We start from the raw sequence: 18,494 nt of genomic DNA, 5'->3' as shown, positions 1-18,494 counted from the left end.
TCCGTCTTGTGCACTCCAGAGCTGGTGATAAGCACTACGCAAGGCTGCTGCACACAGGGAACTGCCAAACAGTCTACAACAAAAATCCTGACGTGGCAAGGATAAAAATCTGTCTTCCAGGTGGAGGGGAGAAGGAATCACAGGGCTAAGCTACCATCTGTAAGTTACACAGTGAAGGCAAGGCCTGCAACTGCAGCCAGAGAACCACCCTGAGCCGAGGGCTTCATATGAAGTGACTGGATAGGGGTTCAAGCTGAGGCTTGGCTGGAAAGGCCCTGGGATAAGCCGCTATGCTTACAGTGCCTGCTTTTACCGGAAGAAGAGAAAGCCATAGGAACGGAATGACTGAGGAGTGATGCTATGGAAATGCCCATGGCAGGAGGCATAGGTGAGAGAGAATACAATACAGCTCCTAGTAGCACCAAGCAGGGGAGGCACACTAGCTGCCACCAGCTAAACTGGATACATCCAGCATCACACACAGTTCGTGAGGTCCAGTTCCTCTTAGACTTGGGATAGAGATAATTTATTAGACTCTTCTGCATTAAAACTGTCAGGCAATATAAAAACTTTTAACCGTATTTAAAAAACACTTGATTCTTTAAAAACACTGATTATCTAAAAACCTCCCAGCATAGCTGGGAGTTAAGGAGGTGAGCGCTTAAAGAAAAAATCCAAAGTTCTTGTCACACCTTCTCTGGGTCGTTTTGCACTAGATGCTGCTGGAGTCTTGGGCTTGGATTTTGCCTTGGCAGGAGACCTGGAAGCTGCAGCCTCTGGGCTGGGAGCTGCTGCTGGAGCCATGGGAGCGCTGGGCTCGAGGAAGGAGCTTTGCAGCTCCAGAGCAAAGTGGTAGTCCAAGTGCTCTGGGAATTCCCATACCAGCACAAGCTGACCGCACTTCTCACAGCGCTGCTGGTCCCCCGGCGAGGCAGGAAGAAGCGGTGCGAGCTCAGGAGAGGGTGGCAAATTCTGCTCATTTCCCTCCAGAGCTGGCTCTAATTTCAGAAGGGTCCTGGAGCTGGGTGGAGTTAAGGGTGTTTGTGTAACATCAGACAGCAGCTTTTCACAGGGAAGCCTCTCGTAAGGAGAAGTAGGGCTCCCATTCCTGGGACTCTGCTTCGCAGGGGACTCCAGGTCACGCCGTACAGAGGCCAGTCCACCACCATCTGTCTCTGGGGGCTCTGGGGAGCTGGGCACAGGTGACCCTGCTGTGGTAGCAGCGGGCAGGCTGGCTGCTGCTGCCATCTGCGACTGCTGCATTTCTGTTGCCTTTTGGAAGAATGACTCAATAGCATTAGCTGACTTCTGCCTAACCTCTTTGCTTGGGCTCCTGAAGAACTTGACCCTGGGCCTCTTAGTAGAAGACGTGGTGTTTTGGCTGGTGGTGGCAGTGCCATCAGTCTGGGTGTCACTTGTCAGGAAGGTGGCGATGCCTGCAGAGAGGAGCGTGGCAGGCTCAGAGAACTTGTTTGCTGAGAGAAGCACAGATATGAGCGGTGGAGACCTATGAAAGACAGACCAACATCAGCTCAGACATCAGCCTGGGAAGCAAGAAGTCTTTTGGAGGTAAGGCTTTAACCAACATAGAATGTTCACAGGCAGGGGACAGAACTGCAGTCCAGGTATCTGGCAATGGGTAGTAGAGATGTTTCCTCTGACAAAGTATTAGTATTGCTACCTCCAGAACAGCCTCACGGAAGAGGCTGTGCTGGGCAGAGCAGAAAACCTCTTCCCAGAACAGCATTTCCAAAAGGAAAGCACACTGGAGCAGGGGGAGGCAGCTGTCAGCCTGGACTTTCAGTCCACCACAGGCCCAAGCTGCTGTGAGACTCCCAGGCAAGGTGAGAGGGTCTTAAAGGAGCAGCAGCCTTGTTGGAGCCTAACGGGCAGGACCTTCTTGCCTTAACTGTGCCTTAGCCTTCACTGCAGAGCACAAAGCAAGTAACGTTGCATAGGGGAGCTTAGTTTTCCTTCCTGTCCCAACAGCCTCCTCTCAAAACACACTCTTATCTTTAGGGTAGAAGAGCAAGGCCTAGCTAGCTTCTCTAGCCCAGCAGGGCAAGGACTGCCTCACTCCTGCTGGACATTCCCCTGTGAGTAGCAATCATCAGCTCCAAGCAAAGAAGTCAGAGGTGTCTTGCCAGATGTGAGGCCAGACTCTCACGGCTGTCGTACCGCTAACAAGTGGAGGTCGCAGCACTCCACTGTGCCCGGGATCACTTTTCCTGCCTGTCGGCATAACACTCTAGTTCCTTTCTGTCAAGTCCCTGGCTCATCCTGCACCCACCGCAGCAGAACACCACCTGACAGGGACGTGAACCCCTTCTTCCCACACTCACCAGGCTGCCTGGTGAGCCCCAGCCACGTTGCAGTTTTGGATGAGGGCAAAGGCGTCGTTGCACATCTTCTGGGCATCATAGCGGGACAGAGCGCAAAAGCGGGACACCCGGATGTTACCTGGCATGCGGATGACCACCATCAGCTGCTTGGCCACTCGGTGGTTCTGCAGAGAGAAGACGTGGCTGTGGTTCAAGCCACATCTGCAGGAAAGGCCAAGGAGACCTTCTCAGCACCCAGAACCCCAGACTATCAGCTACTGCCTCCCAATGCTACTGTTTAAGAGATGGCAGCTTGTCCTGCCCGGCCTGATCTCCAAGGGATGGGATACAGAACAGCAGGTGCTTGTACAGCTGTGCCACACAGGACAGGAAGCAGTTAGTCCTTGCTTTCCTTCAAAGGCAGCTGCACACTTTTTCTTGGCCCTCTGCAGTGATGAAGTTAGCAGATTAACCTCCCCCTGGCCTGCAGTCTACCATCCGGATTTGAGCGTATCACTTCCTCTCACAGCCCACAGCACAGGCAGAGCTGCATTGGCAGAGGGCTTGCAGGGGAGCAGCAATGCAACAGGATGAAGGGGCAGGGGCTTTCAGGTCCCTGCATCCTGAATCACAGGACAAGGAGCGTCCTTAGCCCTGCATTGTTCTGGGTCAAAACCATCCCTCCTGGCCAGGCTCCTGCACACCTCTGCTTGGGGCACCTTAGCACACAGGCACACATCTGAGGGCGAGCAGATTTCCTCCCCCAGCACACACCACCCTCAGCCTCCCGCAAAGAGCTCATGCTGCAAAGACGCCGCACGGCTTCCTGAAGGCCAACAGGGAGAACGCTGTCCTTGTGCCTCTCCTCTTTACCTGGCTCCTGTCCTTGATAAGTCTGGATTCCAGCTCCAAGGCCAGCTGCAGGAGCCAGTGTTGCACCTGGACAAAACAGTGGTAACAGACAGGTTGGGGTTCTGCTCGCAGCACTGCCGCCAGGCCAGAGCAACGCTCCGCACACTGGGGAATGCTGGAGGGAGATCAGACACAGACTATCATGAGGCCTCATATCTGAAGTACTCCTGCAGAAAATCATCCCAGGTGAGGATTTGATGCTGGAGGCAAGGCAGTGTAGATACCATACAAGTCCTGCAGCATTACTACTAGACTTTGCCAAGTAATCTGGGTCCCCTGCCCTGGATCTCTTTTTACATCTCCCTACAGCTCTGTGGGAACCTCTCCCCAGCTAACAGGTAAGGAGCATCCTCCCTCTTTCTTTGAGCTAGTTACATTCTTTCTAGCAACCAAGCCCTTGAAGCTTGGCACTGTGAGCAGCACAGGCCCACAGTTTTGCTTGTGGATATTACAAGGTTGGACCTCTCTGTGCAGGAGTTGGTCAATACATTTCTGTCAAACAGGGATTTCCCTAATTTCTGGGGTCCAAAACCACCTCCTCCCACTGAGCCTCTAGGCTGAGTTTCAGGGCACCGTGACACAGAAAAACAGTAGTTTTGCAAATTACGTCTTGGCTAAAAGGCTTTTAGCATTCTCATCTTCTCCAGTAAAAAGGCCAAACCTTGTACCGGAAGGCTTATCCTACCTCCTTCTGTGTGGCCAGGGCTGTCCTCCCAGGGAAGTTCTTGCTGCAGCCAATGGACTGAGGCAGGTACCGGTTTTTGACAGGTTCATCTTCAATTCCTCTGCACAAGTCATAAAGCCAGGACCTGAAAGCCACAGAGGAAGCATGAGGTAAAGCAGCCACAAACAGGCAGGCATCACTGGGCAGCAAGTCAGCCTGCTGCTGAGCTGTGTTTTCAGCTCTGTGCAAGCTGTGACTGCCTCTCCTCCCCAGCTCTGCAGCCGCAGCTCTACAGGCAGGCTTCCTTCAGGCCACAACTGCCTGTCAGCACAGCTCCTCCGCCTCTTCTCCTGAAGTGGCAACAGTTCACCAGTCTGCAGGGCATCCCAACCACCGCTCTGGGCCCAGATGTGGTATTCCAGGCTCCAATCCAGCCTTGTCATTTCCTCTGAAATGAGACTGTCAAGCCTGCCTGCTTCTCAGCCTGCAGGGAGCCTTTCCACAGCCTGTCCCGCTCCTTAGACACTGTAGGGGAAGACAGAGGAGCTGGCTGGCAGGCAAAACATTACCCTGGGGAGGGTGCCTGGGAGCAGGTGAAACTGGAAACCTGTTTGTGGGCCTGACCACACTTCTCAAAGATGTCACTGAAGTTTTACCTTCCAACCTTCCTGATCTCAGCAGAACAACCTGTGACTGAAAGGAAGTCTCAGTTCCTGCCAAGAGCCAAGTTGTGGTGAGTGGTTTATCATTACCCAGTTTTGTCTCCAAAGTGAGTCTGGAGCTCTGTCTCACTGAACTCTGTCAGCTGCCCAATGTACTCTACTCCCAGGATGTCTGTGATGGCAGTGCCAAGCTTGCCTCCCAGGTTACGGCTATGGCAAATTAAAAAAGAAGGAAAAGAGAAAAAACAGAAACGAAGCATCAGTTGGAGACTATGCCAGGTCTTCTTGCAGCAGCTGTCCCAAGATCAGGGCAGCCAGAAGCAGTCAGGAACTAGCAGGACAAAAGGGAACACTTGGTACATAACAGCTCTTCTGCTCAGAGGAGTTGAAATGGGAACTGCTCTTTCGCTCACCCAGTTTCAGTCTCATCCCTCAGCTCCACCTTCAAAACACGATCCCAAACCATGCTCTGAAGAATGCCTCACACACTCCCTACTTCCTCCTACAGAGAGAGGACCCTTCCCCACACACCCCCCTCTCCATCCCTAGTGAGACACTGAAGGCAGAGAGCAGCCATGCAGATCTGGAGAGCAGGACCAGGGATCCATTCCTCTGGAGCAGTGATGCTGGTTACTCTTCCCTGCACCAGGAAAAGTACTTGTGCACAGTGTGGATGCTCAAAACCAATCCGCATCTGCTCTCTGGGAGCACAGCACTGTCACTCACACTGGGGCAAAGCTACGGCCTCCCTGCCCACAGGTGCTCCTGGCTTATACCTATGCACCCCAGCAGCCGTCCTGAGCACAGCTCTGCCCAGAGAAAAGCTGCCCATGGGATGCTACAGGCTCTTTGAGTCCCTTCACTGGCAGGGCTGCAGCTCCTGAGCATGTTTCTCCTAACCTGTCACTCAGAGCTGTGAGGGATTACTGACAGGATTTCCTCTCCATTTCTTACAAGCATCAGTGAGCAGTTACTGTAGAGTTGAAAGCCTTTGCTGTTGCTATCAGCATCAAATTGCTCTCTGTCGAGGTGGCCAGGAACAGCTTCCTATCCCCAGGTCATTTTAGTTCTGCTCACACAAGAGATGACAACAAACCAACAGGAGCAAGTACAACAGTGAAGACAAACAGGGCTCTCTTCCTGATAACAGCCTGGACTGTGGAAGCACAGCACCGGCATTTCACATACATGCTCTTGACACAGAGCAGCTCAGCCTGAGCCCCAAGCTGTACAAAAGCAGGCAGCTCCTCAGTACTTACATACTGCTGACAGGCAGTTGGCTGAAGAGCTGCGGGACAAATCGTGAAGATATTAGTGTCTGGCGGTTGGGCTTGTTTAACCCACAGGCCAGTTTTGCCAGCGTCTGTAACACAGAAGAGGGCGGAAACCCTGTTATTATAAACTACCTAATCCCTGGTACTGTATCACCTCTGAGAGCTGCCTTTCGAATAGCTGCTAGGAAGGACATGCAGGCTGCACCGCTGCTTGCTCCCAGGTAGTGCCCACCTTGGGACTTGGCACCCGCTGGCTGGGTACTCTGAAAGCACTGCTGCTTCCAGACTTCCAGTTCCTGCTCCAGGCAGCTTAGGACATCTGGATCTATCACTTGTTCTGGTTGGCTTTGTTTTCCATCAGGCAAGCATGCTAGAGCTTCCAGAGCATCCCCATAATCCTCCCCAGGCTATTTCTCCACTATGTCTTGCTCCATCTTCTGTGTTTGCCTCACTTTTTCTCAATGTCACTACTTTAATCTTCTCTCTGTGAGGTCCACAGCAGCATAATGCTGCAAAAGGAACCTGCAAAATACAGAATTGCTAGTGTTGATAGTCTGGAAGGGATGTTCTCCACTCCAGCCTACCTGCTATACAGCTTTTTCTCACACTCTAATCTACTGCAGGATCAAAACCACACAGGTCAGCTTGAAATACATTTAGCTGGGTGTTTGGGGGTTTTTTTGAACAAGTTAACAATTTTCTCTTTCAGTGCTTTACCACACATCCTATCACTAAGGAAAATTTTTTCCTGCCTATTGAGCTATGATCTTTATTCAAAGCCTGTCTTACAGGCGTACATATGTTCTCACTCTTTTCTAGACAAAGTGGATTCCTTTCCTTCAATTTTTCATATCCGGTCATTTTCCAGATGTCCAATTCTTGTTTCACTGGAGGCTCTTCCAAGTTTACCCACAGTGTTCATAAAGTGAAGTGCTACAAGCTGAACCAATCACTGAGACTTCATGGGGAGAAATAATTTACTTTTTTCTGACACCTTCTCTGATCTACACAGGCTGTAAGAGGATTTGCCATTTCTTCAAGAGCATTCATATTACTGACTCATCCTGCTGCTTGTCCACAATAACTCCAGGCTACTACTTCACTTACTGCGACTTAGCCAAAAGCCTGCTGGTTGCTTTTTTCCTATAAACCACAAAAACAGTCAGTGGAGAGCATAAGACGCACTACTTGGTGATTTCAGACTGTTTCTGGGCTTTTCTAAGCCCAGAATTTTCAGCTCTAATTTCACCTCCCAGAACTTTCTCAGCCAGGCCCTGAGCCCTACCTGTGCTTAGCAGCACCTGAATTCCTACAACTGTTCCCTCTCTATAGGCTTCAGTAAAAATAACAGCTCTTAGCAAACCTCAGACAGATGCCCCCAGGATCCCACTCTAAACATCCCAATTTGAGCGCAACTCAGTGAACAAAATCATTACGGAAAACGGTAAGATTTTCTTCAGCTAGATGCATGCCTTTCAGATAACCTCAGACATGTTGTGCTTTGCTAGGGTGTCATCGTCAGCTTTTGAAACTTGGTGAGGTGCATTAGAAACCTACAGGTGAACACCTTGCATGTGCAGTTTCCCCTGTACATTAGGCTACTTATACTGTCAAAGAGGGCAAATAAATTAGTTTAGTATGAATGGTTCTTGATAAAACCATGCTGTTATCCTCCAAGTGCTTCCAAAGAGCTCATTCAATTATTTGGTCTCGCTTATCAGCTGGGTTCCTGGTGTACTCTAATGAGTAAGCTGACTGGGAAGAAAAGGGGTTTAAGTCCCACAGGAGAGTTTTGTTTGAAAAAACATGACCTTAAAGCAGGAAACCTCCACCTTGAGTTTTCAACAACAGTGGCTGTAGCCATGGAATGGGTTTTACTGACACAAATTCCCAGCAGCTTGGAGGAAGAAAATACCAGTTTGGGGCACTGAGGTGAGTCGGGTTGCTTTTCCTCTTTCTGGTCAATCAGACTTTACACCCACTGGCCACGCTTTGGGTGATGCTCAGCCAGCTGCTGAGAGCAGCCATGGGAGCACTTCGTGCATGACAGCAGCTGCAGAAACAAACGGACTTTGATGCTGCAGCTATGAAGGGTTTCCTGCTGGGTGAAATGCAGGGTGGCTTACCAAGAGCACCTAGCACTTGTTTCATTCTTTGCAGAGAAGATTTGTACCTACAGAGGTGAGCTGGCTGTGGAAGCACTGTAGCCTGTTCTGCACAACCACATGTAAGCCCTGGTAATCTCTGCATTGTGCTTGCTGGTATAGATATACAGTTCTTCAGGGACAGCACAGTACATCACAATTTCCTTACTCCCTTTAAAAAAAAAAATAAAGCAAACAAACAAAAGAATGCTGGCATAGAAAATGGAAGCTGGGAGATGCTGCTAGGCGTAGCAGGGATGTTCTCTGTTATTCTTGATTAAAGATACCAAAAAGGCAACTTGAACATCCCTTCCACTGGACATTTCTACACCAGTGATCTTCCTCAGCAAATTTCTGCTGCACAGACTGCTCTAGTTTCAAGGTGAGCCAGTGCAGAACCAGCTCTGGTACCCATGTACAGCTGGTAATAGTTCCAGTGGTTTCTGCAGCAATCTAAGGTGAAATTTATCTTCCTTAAGTTCCAAAGCACCCATTTAGTCTTTATCCTTTTCCTTCTTTAGCCAGAGCCTGCATTTTTAAAGTCACAGCTGTCTGTGAGTCCCTTTTGCAAAGAAACAAGTGCTAGGTGCTCTTGGTAAACCACCCTGCATTTCACCCAGCAGGAAACCCTTCATAGCTGCAGCATCAAAGTCCGTTTGTTTCTGCAGCTGCTGTCATGCACGAAGTGCTCCCACGGCTGCTCTCAGCAGCTGGCTGAGCATCACCCAAAGCGTGGCCAGTGGGTGTAAAGTCTGATTGACCAGAAAGAGGAAAAGCAACCCGACTCACCTCAGTGCCCCAAACTGGTGTTGTTCTTCCTCCAAGCTGTTGGGAATTTGTATCAGTAAAACCCATTCCATGGCTACAGCCACCGTTGTTGAAAACTCATGGTGGAGGTTTCCTGCTTTAAGGTCATGTTTTTTCAAACAAAACCCTCCTGTGGGACTTAAAACCCTTTTCTTCCTAGGGAGCCAACTCATTAGGGTACACCAGAAATCCAGGCAGTAAATCAATTGAGTGCTGACTGCATAGGCCACATCTCTGGGAGAAAAACTCCTCCCCTTTCCAGATGTCCTATAATTTCCCTGAAGGTGTGCTCACATATGGCTGTATTCTCCACTCAGCATCTTCTACAGGAGACTTAATAGTGCATAAGGAGAGTGTCTACAGCACATTCTGACTTGCTACTCAGAAGAAATCAGACTGATGTGTTACACACGTACCTTGTTGTGCGAAATCCCAGCTGAACACCTGAATCCAGTGGCTGCTTCTACAGCCACCCTCATTTCTTCTACAATTACTGCACCCATGGTCAGCTGCAGGTCAGGACAATCAGGGTTATCAAAAGACAGCGACGCCAGCCACTCGTGCAAGCCACGTTGCCGCAGCTCCTCTAGAAAAGGGACACAAAGGGCATCGACATGGGCATTTCTTGCTGAGCCCAGCAAAGAGACCAGTAGCATCGGCAATGGCGTGCCCACAGCAAGGACCAGAAGCGGGCACCTTAAAAGCAGCTCACTAGGGAAAACGGAGACCCCGTTTAGCACGCTCTTGCTTCGGGGGAGATCAAGCAGCCCGCCCTTTACCTCTACCGACGTACAGGGAGCGTTACCGACGGAGCAGGACAGCAGAGGGGGCCAGGCGGTGGCAGCACTGGACTCCTTTCTCGCTGCGCGGTACCGCCACAAAGCGAAGCCGTCGGAGCCGCCCCGCCGCAGTACGCAAAGCGCCGGTCCCGGGGGCCGAAGCCCCGCGGGGCCACCCCGTGCCGGGGCCGGTGCGTACCCTTCCCGCCGGGCTGGGGGCCGGGACCCGGCTCGCCGGGCAGCCCCTGGACGAAGGTGGTGGGCAGCATCGTGGCCGCCAGGGGGCGCCCGCGCAGGGCTCGCAGCCGCTCCCGCGCGCTGCCCGTCAAGTCCAGGTACGCCTCGTCGATGCTGGCCCGCTCGATGGCGGCGAAGCGCGACAGCACCTTCATCACCTCCGCGCTGGCCTCCCGGTACCTGCCGGGCGGCGGGCACAGCCTCAGGGCGCCGCCCCGCCTGAGGCGCCCCCCCCCGCCACCGCAGGCCCACCCGCCGGCCCCGCTCACCGGGTGAGGTCGGCCTTGCCCCGCGCCTGGGGTACCCGCGCCAGCGCCAGCTCGGGGCACAGCGCCCGCGCCTCCGACGCCCACATCCCGCGGGACACGCCGAAGGCGCGCGCCTCGTAGCTCACCGCGATGATCCTGCAAGAGACGGAGGGTGCTGCGGGGCAGGAGCGGCCCGGCCCGGCGGGGAGGGGAGGGAGGGAGGCACCTACCCGCCACCCTGCCACTCGGTGTACTGCACCACGGCGCAGGGCCGGCCGCGCAGCTGCGGGTCGAGGCGCTGCTCCACCTGCATGAAGAAGCAGTCCATGTCCACCAGGGCCACCACGCGCTCCCGGCCCCGCGCCATCCCGCCGCTGACCGACCGCCGCGGTGGAGCGGAGCGGAGCGGAGCGGAGCGGAGCGGAGCGGAGCGCCCCGCCCTTGGCCTTCCCGCCACCCCCGCGCGGGGCACGCCGGGAGTTGTAGTTCCCGGGGCGGGGCGTGCGTGTGGCCGCCGCGGCGGCGCCCGGCGCGTGCGCTTTCCCCCCTGGCCCCTCCCCCGGCACATGCGCAGAGCTGCCGCCGTGCTGCGCCTGCGCCGCGTGCCGGCCGCCCCCTCCTCTCGCCCGTAGGTGCCCGGTGGCGCGGGCCCGTCGCCGCCGCCATGTCCGCCGAGCAGGTGAGCAGCCTCTGCGAGCAGCTGGTGAAGGCGGTGACGGTGATCATGGACCCGGCCTCCACGCAGCGCTACCGCCTCGAGGCGCTCAAGGTACCTAGCCGGGGAGGGGAGGTGCCGGGCTCCGGCCACGCGGGTGCCCCGTCCGCACGGCCGCGGGGGGCCCGCTCGGGCCCGGTGGGTGAGGGGGGAGCGGGCCCCAACCCGTCCCCAAGCAGCCCCCAACCCGTCCCCAAGCAGCCCCCAAGGCTCTGGGAGTCGTTGGCAAGCGGGGGAAGGCGGCGGGGGTTGCGCCTGCGCGGTGCTGAGGGGGTTGGGCGCCCCCCTGCCCCCGGTGTGCTCCCCGAGGCGTTGGGGCTGCCCCCTCCTTCCCCCCCAATTACCGGCCGCCTCGTGCCCGCTCCCGTGTTTTAACTGCGTGTGCGTGTCCTTCCCTAGTTCTGCGAGGAGTTCAAGGAGAAGTGTCCCATCTGCGTGCCCTGCGGGCTGAAGCTGGCGGAGAAGACACAGACAGCCATCGTCCGGCACTTCGGCATGCAGATCCTGGAGCATGTGGTCAAGTAAGGTGGCTCGTCCCACGCCCCTGCGCCGAGGAAGGGTGCCGGCCCGCTGCCACGCAGCTACTGGCGTGGGCTCCATTCCAGTTCTGGCACCTCCAGCTTCAGGGTGGTGCTTTCAGGGCACAGAGAGCCTGTTCTGCATCAGAGGACAGTTGCTGTCCTGCTTTGTTTCTTCCCTCCCCTGTAAAAGAAGGAAAGGAGGAAATGGCTCTCAGGCAGGTTGGGAAGGTTAATTCACTAAGCTCTAAGACACATTGACATCACAAGTTGTAAATAAGCACACAGGGTTATCAGTAGGTCTTTGCAGCGTTGTCTGTCATTAGCCTCATGCTAACAAAGAGGCTTTGTATTAGTTCATCTCTGAGATTCCTGTCTCTGCTGCTTCTACAGACCTGATGCTTTGTGCTTTTGCTGCTGTCTGTTGACCTCAGTAGTGCACACCCACTTGCCGGCAGCAGTTTTAACTCAGCCTTTTCATTAAGGGATTGGGCACTGGCAGAGTTAGTGAGCTTTAGTGTCTCTCTCTAGTTGAGGTAACGAAGTGATGGTTCATTGAGAATCAAGTCAGAGATCTTTATAAATGTTTTGACTTGGTGTCCTTTTTGTTTCTCTCTTTCTTTAAAAAAAACCCTCTTGAACAGGTTCCGCTGGAACAATATGCCTCGTCTAGAAAAAGTTTATCTAAAGAACAATGTCATGGGCCTCATATCCAGTGTAAGTACCCTCTACCCCAAATTGTTGTCTGGAACATGATTCTCACTTGGAGATAGAAAGTGGGAGCAAAGGAAAAAAGACTCTAGTTAATTAGAACAGAGAACCTGAATTCAATTCTGCATTTCATTACTTCCTTGATGTGCATCCCTGGTTGTTCCAGTGCTTTTCTCTGTCTTGTAGTCAGGTCTATAACCATGTCACCTCGCATGGCAGAAAGTTGTAATGTTTGTATAACATATATAAGGTGTTCAGGAGAAAGTTCAGTAAATATGGATGTTCTTATCCATTTCAAGAATACTATGGTCATTATCTCAGTTGTGTTTACTGTTGTGATTGCTCTTGTGACCAAGTGACCTTCTTTGGAAGAAAATCCTTTGGGTTCCCAGAGCTCACTGGCTGGGGTTGCTTGGGGGAGGGTATGAGTGTCATACAAGGTAGCTGGGATGAAGAGCTGCCCAATGTTGTGTTTTCTTTTACTGGTTTTATTTTGTGTGGTTTAGAATATTTGCAACCACTGTGCTTCCCAAGTCATAATTACAAATGTCTGATATTTGCAGTTTTATATAACTGACGCTCTTCTGTGACAGGGAACTCAAAGTATTTTGGAGGAGGAAAGTCACATTAAGGATGTTTTGTCTCGAATTGTGGTGGAGATGATCAAGCGTGAATGGCCTCAGCACTGGCCTGACATGCTGAAGGAGCTGGATACCCTCTCCAAGCAAGGGGTACGAAATGCACCTGTCTGTTCTCTTCTGCTTGCTCGTAGTATGGGTTTCAGTCTTCCATCATCCTGAGGAAAGCCTAACTCACTCATGGTCAGGTGAGAGAGGCTGATGATGGACTCTCCCTGTAAGATTAAATTATTCTAGATGATTTTAGCCTTGTTTTCCCAAGGTGTGACTTGTATCTTCATGCATGCCCACTTTCTCTCTACATCTCTGAGCTAGCCTCTAGAGATTTTAATGTTTGAACTGTGCTGACGGAGCGTATTTCATTTTGGGACATCAGGAAACTCAAACGGAACTGGTGATGTTCATACTCCTCCGTCTGGCAGAGGATGTGGTGACTTTTCAAACTCTGCCTACCCAGCGGCGACGAGATATCCAACAAACTCTCACCCAGAACATGGAGAAGATCTTCTGCTTCCTACTAACTACCCTGCAGCAGAACGTCAACAAGTATAGACGCATGGTAAGAGTCTCATTTCCTTGGGTTCAGTCAGTGCTGGAGGCATTTAGGAATTGGGATACATCTTGCAAGTGGTTGGGGAAGCAAGCGCAGAGCTGTCTGATATCCTTTGCTGTTGCTGTGAGGGAGGGATCTGCTGTGGCCTGGGAAGCCGGTGCTGACCAGAGGGCCTGAACACACAAGGCTGGCAGGGTTAGTGTTGATGGTTTGGATTTGCTAGTGTAAATGGCTTGAGTGGGTGTGTGCCTCGTGTACTGTTGGAATGCTCCGCTGACACTAAGACTGTATGGCTTAGCAAAACAGAGGTGTGGCTGTGGCAGAAAGAGGTAGATTTGGTTTAACCCCAGCTGGCAACTAAGCACCACTCAGCTGCTTGCTTACTCCCTTTGCCTTCCCCCCAAGCCTCCCCACTCCCTGGTGGGGTGGGGAAGAGAATCAGTAGAGTAAATCTGAGAAAACATGGGTTGAGATAAAGACAGTTTAATAGGTAAAGCCAAAGCTTTGTGCACAAGCAGAGCAAAACAAGGAATTCATTCACCACTTCCCATCAGCAGGCAGGTGTTCAGCTGTCTCCAGGAAAGCAGGGCTCCATCACACCTAATCTTACTTGGGAAGACAAACACCGTCACTCTGAATGTGCCCCCCCATCCTTCTTCACCCAGATTTATATGCTGAGCATGATGTCCTATAATATGGAATATGCCTGGGTTCAGCCATCCCAGCTTCTTGTGCACCCCCAGCCTACTCACTGGCGGGGTGCTGTGAGGAGAAGAAAAGGCCTTGACGCTGTGTCAGCACTGCTCAGCAATAACAGAAACATCTCTGCATTATCAACACTGTTCCCAGCAGAAATCCAAAACATAGCCACATGCTAGTTACTGTGAAGAAAATTAACTGTATTCCAGCCAAAACCAGCGTGGTTTATCTAACTGTGGTAAAGAGATGCTCTCCCGGGCTTGCATCTGCTCTCCTTTGCTGCAGTGGTGTCTTTGTGATGATGCACAAAAATGCATGAGTTTTTGGTGTCTCAACATTGCATCTGGGCCTCCCTGGTCCTTTTTTTCCTGAGAGCTCAGGTCAGGAAGCCCTATTTTTTTGTCAAGTTGTGGTGAGGAGTGCTCTTCCTTTTTTGCGTAAAGAGACTTCTCCCCTGACTTCTTACCTGGAATCAGAGATGTGCAGGTTGGTCAAGATGGATGGTGAAGGCAAGTGTCTACCCCACCCTGTTCCTGTGAGAAGGAAGTGGATTTGAGAATGAAGCCCAATTGAGAAATCAGTCTAGAAAGAAGTTGCTTAGGTGTATCTCTTGTTCATCTTTTCTGTGAATTAAAATCCAGAGTTTCACTAAACATGAAAACTGGGAGGCAGCAACAAACCCTCTCCTACCTGTCCTCTGTTCATTTTCCTGATGCAGTGGACAGGCTCAACAAAGCCACCTGTAGAACAGTGTGCAGTTCATGGTGGTGGGTGGGAGACCCTGGTGCGTTTTGTAGTCTGGTTGAAATGCATTTCCAGGTAAGGTTTGAATTGCAATGCTTGAGGCTCTGAAGTGTGGCTGCTTCTGCTAACGGTGGAATCTTTCTGATTGGCAAGGTTGGAGCACCCCAGGAACAAGAAGCCCTCACCACTCCACAGGTTAGCAGATCTTTGGGATGTTTGTGCACAGGGTAAATTCTGAGGGTTGGGTGTTCATTTACCTGTCTGCACACTGAGACTTGGGGACATGATGGACAGTTCCCCAAGACCATCAGAATCTGCAGTGCTTATAAGTGTGCAGTTCTGGTATGATGGCTCAGTTGTTAAATGTGTGGGACACAACCAGATTAACTTAAAATCGCTGCACACTCTTGGACAGAGTTTCCAAACCAAAACCTTGCGGCGGAAAGAAATGGTTGTGGTGTCTTTGCATATGAAAACCAAATCAAACCTGAGTGTTTAAGAGACTCGTTTGTATTAGTCAAAAAGACAGTGCAAGCAGTGCATTGCTGCTGTTAAGTGTTTGGAACTGGGAGTCAGGCTGTAAGCTCTTGCCCCAGTGCTCTCTCTAGCTGCCTTTCTGACCATGGACAAATCACTTACCCTTTTCAGACATCAATCTCGGGACATAAAAACTGCCAGCATCTTTCTGAGTCTGGCTTTTGGATGTAAGATACTCTAAAAGGTCAAAAGTTTATTCCCTGGAAGCTTCCAGGAAGCAGTGAAATGCCTTTCCTTCTTATCCTCTGTCTCCCTGGTGCCTGCTGACTGGAGTGTCATCTTTTGGATGAGAAGGAAATGGCGGCTTAACTTCTAATTCAGAGTCCTTGTTGTCTTACCTGCCAGGGGGCTGCGGAGGTGGCTGTGATGGCTGCAGCAATGTCCTGAGCAGGAGACTGTGTCGCAGCCTCTTTGGCTAGGGAGCTGTTCTGTGAAGCTGCTTCTGGCTGCGTGGCTGGGTGGAAGTGTGTGCTGTAGCTGCTCACTTACCATCTCTTATTTTCTTTTTCAGAAGACTGATCTGGCTCAGGAGCCAAAGGTGAGTGGAGCTATGCATGAGTTAGTGCATTAGTCGTTCTTAAAGTGAAGTTTGCTTAGAACTAGGCTTTTCCCAGGCTTTGGAGTCTGTTACCTGCAGTTCTCATTTACAGATGGATTTGTTCACTCATAATACAAACTCCTGGAGAAGAGAGAAGTGAGGGGTGGCAGCAGAAGGGTCCAGGTCTCTCACTGTCTCAGGGTGGTTCCTGGTACTGTTCTTCCAGGGAGTGGATGGCTTTAGATGAGAATTCATGTTTGTGACTCTGACCTCCTGCCTCCTCTCTGTTCACAGGCGCAGGCAAACTGCCGCGTGGGGATAGCAGCACTCAACACCTTGGCTGGCTATATTGACTGGGTGGCCCTGAGCCACATCACAGCAGACAACTGCAAGCTCTTGGAGATGTTGTGTCTGCTCCTAAATGAGCCTGAGCTCCAAATAGGAGCAGCAGAGTGTCTCCTGATTGCTGTCAGCAGGAAGGTCAGTTCTTCCTCCTTAGCTCCTCTCTCTCCCCTTTCTGTTCTTTCTATTCTATGTAATTCTTCAGATTGATCAATGATATCTTTGCCCTTTTATTTAAGAAACACAATTCAAATTTGGCTCCTTATGTTAATGATATTTGACATGAATGTCATGCCAGCATAACACATACAGCAACTGTTGGAAAGTTCTCCAACTCCATGCTCGCCTCTCCTTGCAGTTTTGAAGTTGGAGATCCCTGTTGACATTTTTTTCCCCCACGTTCTACAACTGTGAAGTGGGAAATAGTGTCACCAGCTGTGTCATCTGGCAGCTCAGAGAAATGGCAGCAGGATCTACACAGGTGATTTGACCCATACATTCACAAGCATCTTAGTTTTGAGGCTGAGTGTTTATCAGCTGCCTTCAAGTAACTAGCCAGTCTGCAGTGAAGAACAGTTAATGTCTCAGAATCAGTTTTTCAGTTTAAAGTTCCTGTGGTGTGATTGCTTGGGGAAATTTCTTGAGAACAGGAATACCTTAGATTTTTTGGCAAGTTTTTACTGAAATCATTTGTGGACTGTAAGCCCCTCCCCAGATGGAAGAACAGCTGGACTTCTCCTAATTTCACTTGCAGATACAAATAAATAGTTATGTTCTAATTGAGGCATTTGGTGTATTTTACACATAGGGTAAGCTGGAGGATCGGAAACCTCTGATGGTCTTGTTTGGAGACGTTGCCATGCACTACATTCTCTCTGCTGCCCAGTGAGTACCATCCTGCCGCAGTAATTTCACAGAAAACTGCAGATGTGATTTGCAAAAGATACTGCTGCTTAAGTACAGGAAGCTGGGACTGGTTTAGGAGGGAACAAACCCACCATTCCTTTTGCAAAACCTGAAAAACTGCAAGTTTTTTCAAATCCCATAATTGAAGGACAAAGTGGTGTAAATACCACAGCTTCCCCAGCTTTCTCTTTTACCCTGAAACTGATGAGGAGGGAATCTTATCAGAGAGGCAATTTCTGAGGTTTTAGATGCCGATAAAGCAGTACTTCTTGATAATAGCAAAGGAAATCCCACTGCAGTAAAATCAAGTTGTTCTAGTCCTCTTTTTATCTACAAGATAGATAGCAGTGTGCCTGTTACCTACAGTGTGAGTAACTGTGATCCTGTTTTTCCCTCCTCCCGTCTTTCCCAGGACAGCAGATGGAGAAGGCCTGGTGGAGAAGCACTATGTTTTCTTGAAGAGACTGTGCCAAGTTTTGTGCGCGTTGGGCAGCCAGCTGTGTGCTTTGCTAGTAAGTCTCTACTAATACCATCATCAACCCTGGCAAGGTTAGTTTTTAGGGCTAGGGGTTAGGCAACCTTGATCTAAGGTAGGACCAGGTTCTCCCTGCATATTTGGTAGCCACAGGGTTCTCTCCATGCACTTAGAAAAGGCAGAAATGGCTCTGCTTGCAGGTGGGATAGCTGTCAAGTCATGGGAATGTAGAGTGGAGGGAGCCTGACTGATTCCAGGCCTCTGCTTTCATCAGGAATCATCTATAACCTCTCAAATGCTGAAGCTTCACTGAGAATTGGTCAGGTTTCTTGCTGTCTACTGCTACAGCAAAACTACTCTAAGAAACTACTCTTGTGTTGGAAGTCTTTCAAATTTCCCTCTTAAAAGTAACTCCAGAAGTATACCTGTTTGTTCTTCTACCAAGATTCTCTCAAGCTGAAGGAAGAAACAGGTTTTGTTTCTGCTGTCCATCTTCCCGATGCTTTGTGTCCATGCAGAGATGAAGACGCACACTGATACTTTGCATGCCGTGCTGAATTCCCGCTCCCTCCATTCAGCGTAGTGCTCTACATTAAAGAAGGCAGACTTGTTGAAAGATGCTTTTGTGAGGTGACTGAGCCAGCCAGCCAGCCTGCCTGTGCAAGTGACAGCAAAGTAAATTCTCACAGGGAGGGAAAGAAAAAAAAAAAAAACCTTGAGAATTTAGCCCTAAAAAAATGGACAGCAATCAAAGGGTGTGTTAGTACTTTAGTACTTTCAGTGACTTCACTTGCTGTTAAGCAGTGGGAGCTGTTAGTCTGTAATGAAGTAATGAGATGGGGATTTGAGTCCTCTCATCCAGATGCACTTGAGAGAGGCAGAACTGAGGTGTACAGCTCCAGAAGAGGGATCTTGAGGGCACCAGGTCATATTACGGTTAATGAGGAGAAGCAAAACCTTGAATTTATGGCTCCAGGCAAAACTGATTTTCCTGACAGACTTCCCAGAATGCTTTTGGTGAGAGATGTCCATATGTTAAATGCAGGAAACTTTTGGAGGAATGGGGGTGA

General features: G+C 50.8%; 2 protein-coding genes across 5 annotated transcripts in view; one reads left to right on the top strand and one right to left on the bottom strand.

Moving 5' to 3' along the window:
• Nucleotides 1-498: 498 nt before the first annotated feature.
• Nucleotides 499-10,455, bottom strand: POLH (DNA polymerase eta). The gene is made up of 10 exons (XM_074896967.1): nucleotides 10,279-10,455; nucleotides 10,070-10,204; nucleotides 9,763-9,980; nucleotides 9,201-9,370; nucleotides 5,819-5,922; nucleotides 4,650-4,769; nucleotides 3,919-4,042; nucleotides 3,195-3,260; nucleotides 2,343-2,506; nucleotides 499-1,507 (listed from the first exon to the last, which is right to left on the bottom strand). Exons 1-10 carry the CDS (start codon nucleotides 10,413-10,415, stop codon nucleotides 646-648), a joined length of 2,100 nt encoding a protein of 699 aa, XP_074753068.1. The 5' UTR covers nucleotides 10,416-10,455; the 3' UTR covers nucleotides 499-645.
• A 210-nt stretch (nucleotides 10,456-10,665) lies between these two features.
• XPO5 (exportin 5) overlaps nucleotides 10,666-18,494 on the top strand; it is a 30,793-nt gene continuing 22,964 nt past the window's right edge. For 2 of the 4 annotated variants that reach the window (XM_074896964.1, XM_074896961.1), the window contains exons 1-10: nucleotides 10,666-10,817; nucleotides 11,163-11,284; nucleotides 11,926-11,998; nucleotides 12,586-12,723; nucleotides 13,007-13,189; nucleotides 14,780-14,821; nucleotides 15,675-15,701; nucleotides 15,996-16,181; nucleotides 16,852-16,928; nucleotides 17,362-17,461. In XM_074896964.1, the coding sequence (XP_074753065.1) occupies nucleotides 10,713-10,817; nucleotides 11,163-11,284; nucleotides 11,926-11,998; nucleotides 12,586-12,723; nucleotides 13,007-13,189; nucleotides 14,780-14,821; nucleotides 15,675-15,701; nucleotides 15,996-16,181; nucleotides 16,852-16,928; nucleotides 17,362-17,461 (1,053 nt within the window). In that variant the 5' untranslated portion in view covers nucleotides 10,666-10,712. The remainder of the gene's footprint in view (nucleotides 10,818-11,162; nucleotides 11,285-11,925; nucleotides 11,999-12,585; nucleotides 12,724-13,006; nucleotides 13,190-14,779; nucleotides 14,822-15,674; nucleotides 15,702-15,995; nucleotides 16,182-16,851; nucleotides 16,929-17,361; nucleotides 17,462-18,494) is intronic. The other 2 variants (XM_074896966.1, XM_074896965.1) reach the window with 1 other exon arrangement.

The sequence above is a fragment of the Athene noctua genome, chromosome 1, assembly GCF_965140245.1.
Source record: "Athene noctua chromosome 1, bAthNoc1.hap1.1, whole genome shotgun sequence".
Taxonomy (NCBI): Eukaryota; Metazoa; Chordata; class Aves; order Strigiformes; family Strigidae; genus Athene; species Athene noctua.
The sequence above is the reverse complement of the archived record's forward strand: the minus strand, read 5'-3'. Positions and strand labels throughout refer to the sequence as shown.

Bases quoted from the DNA above. Each gene is read 5' to 3' on its own strand.
- POLH (XM_074896967.1), bottom strand. From the start codon at position 10,415: ATGGCGCGGGGCCGGGAGCGCGTGGTGGCCCTGGTGGACATGGACTGC. The intron at 4,770-5,818 runs GTAAGTACTGAG...AATTTGCCATAG, and splicing joins CAACTGCCTGTCAGCAGTAT to CCGTAACCTGGGAGGCAAGC. The intron at 1,508-2,342 runs GTGAGTGTGGGA...TGTCTTTCATAG, and splicing joins GGGGCTCACCAGGCAGCCTG to GTCTCCACCGCTCATATCTG.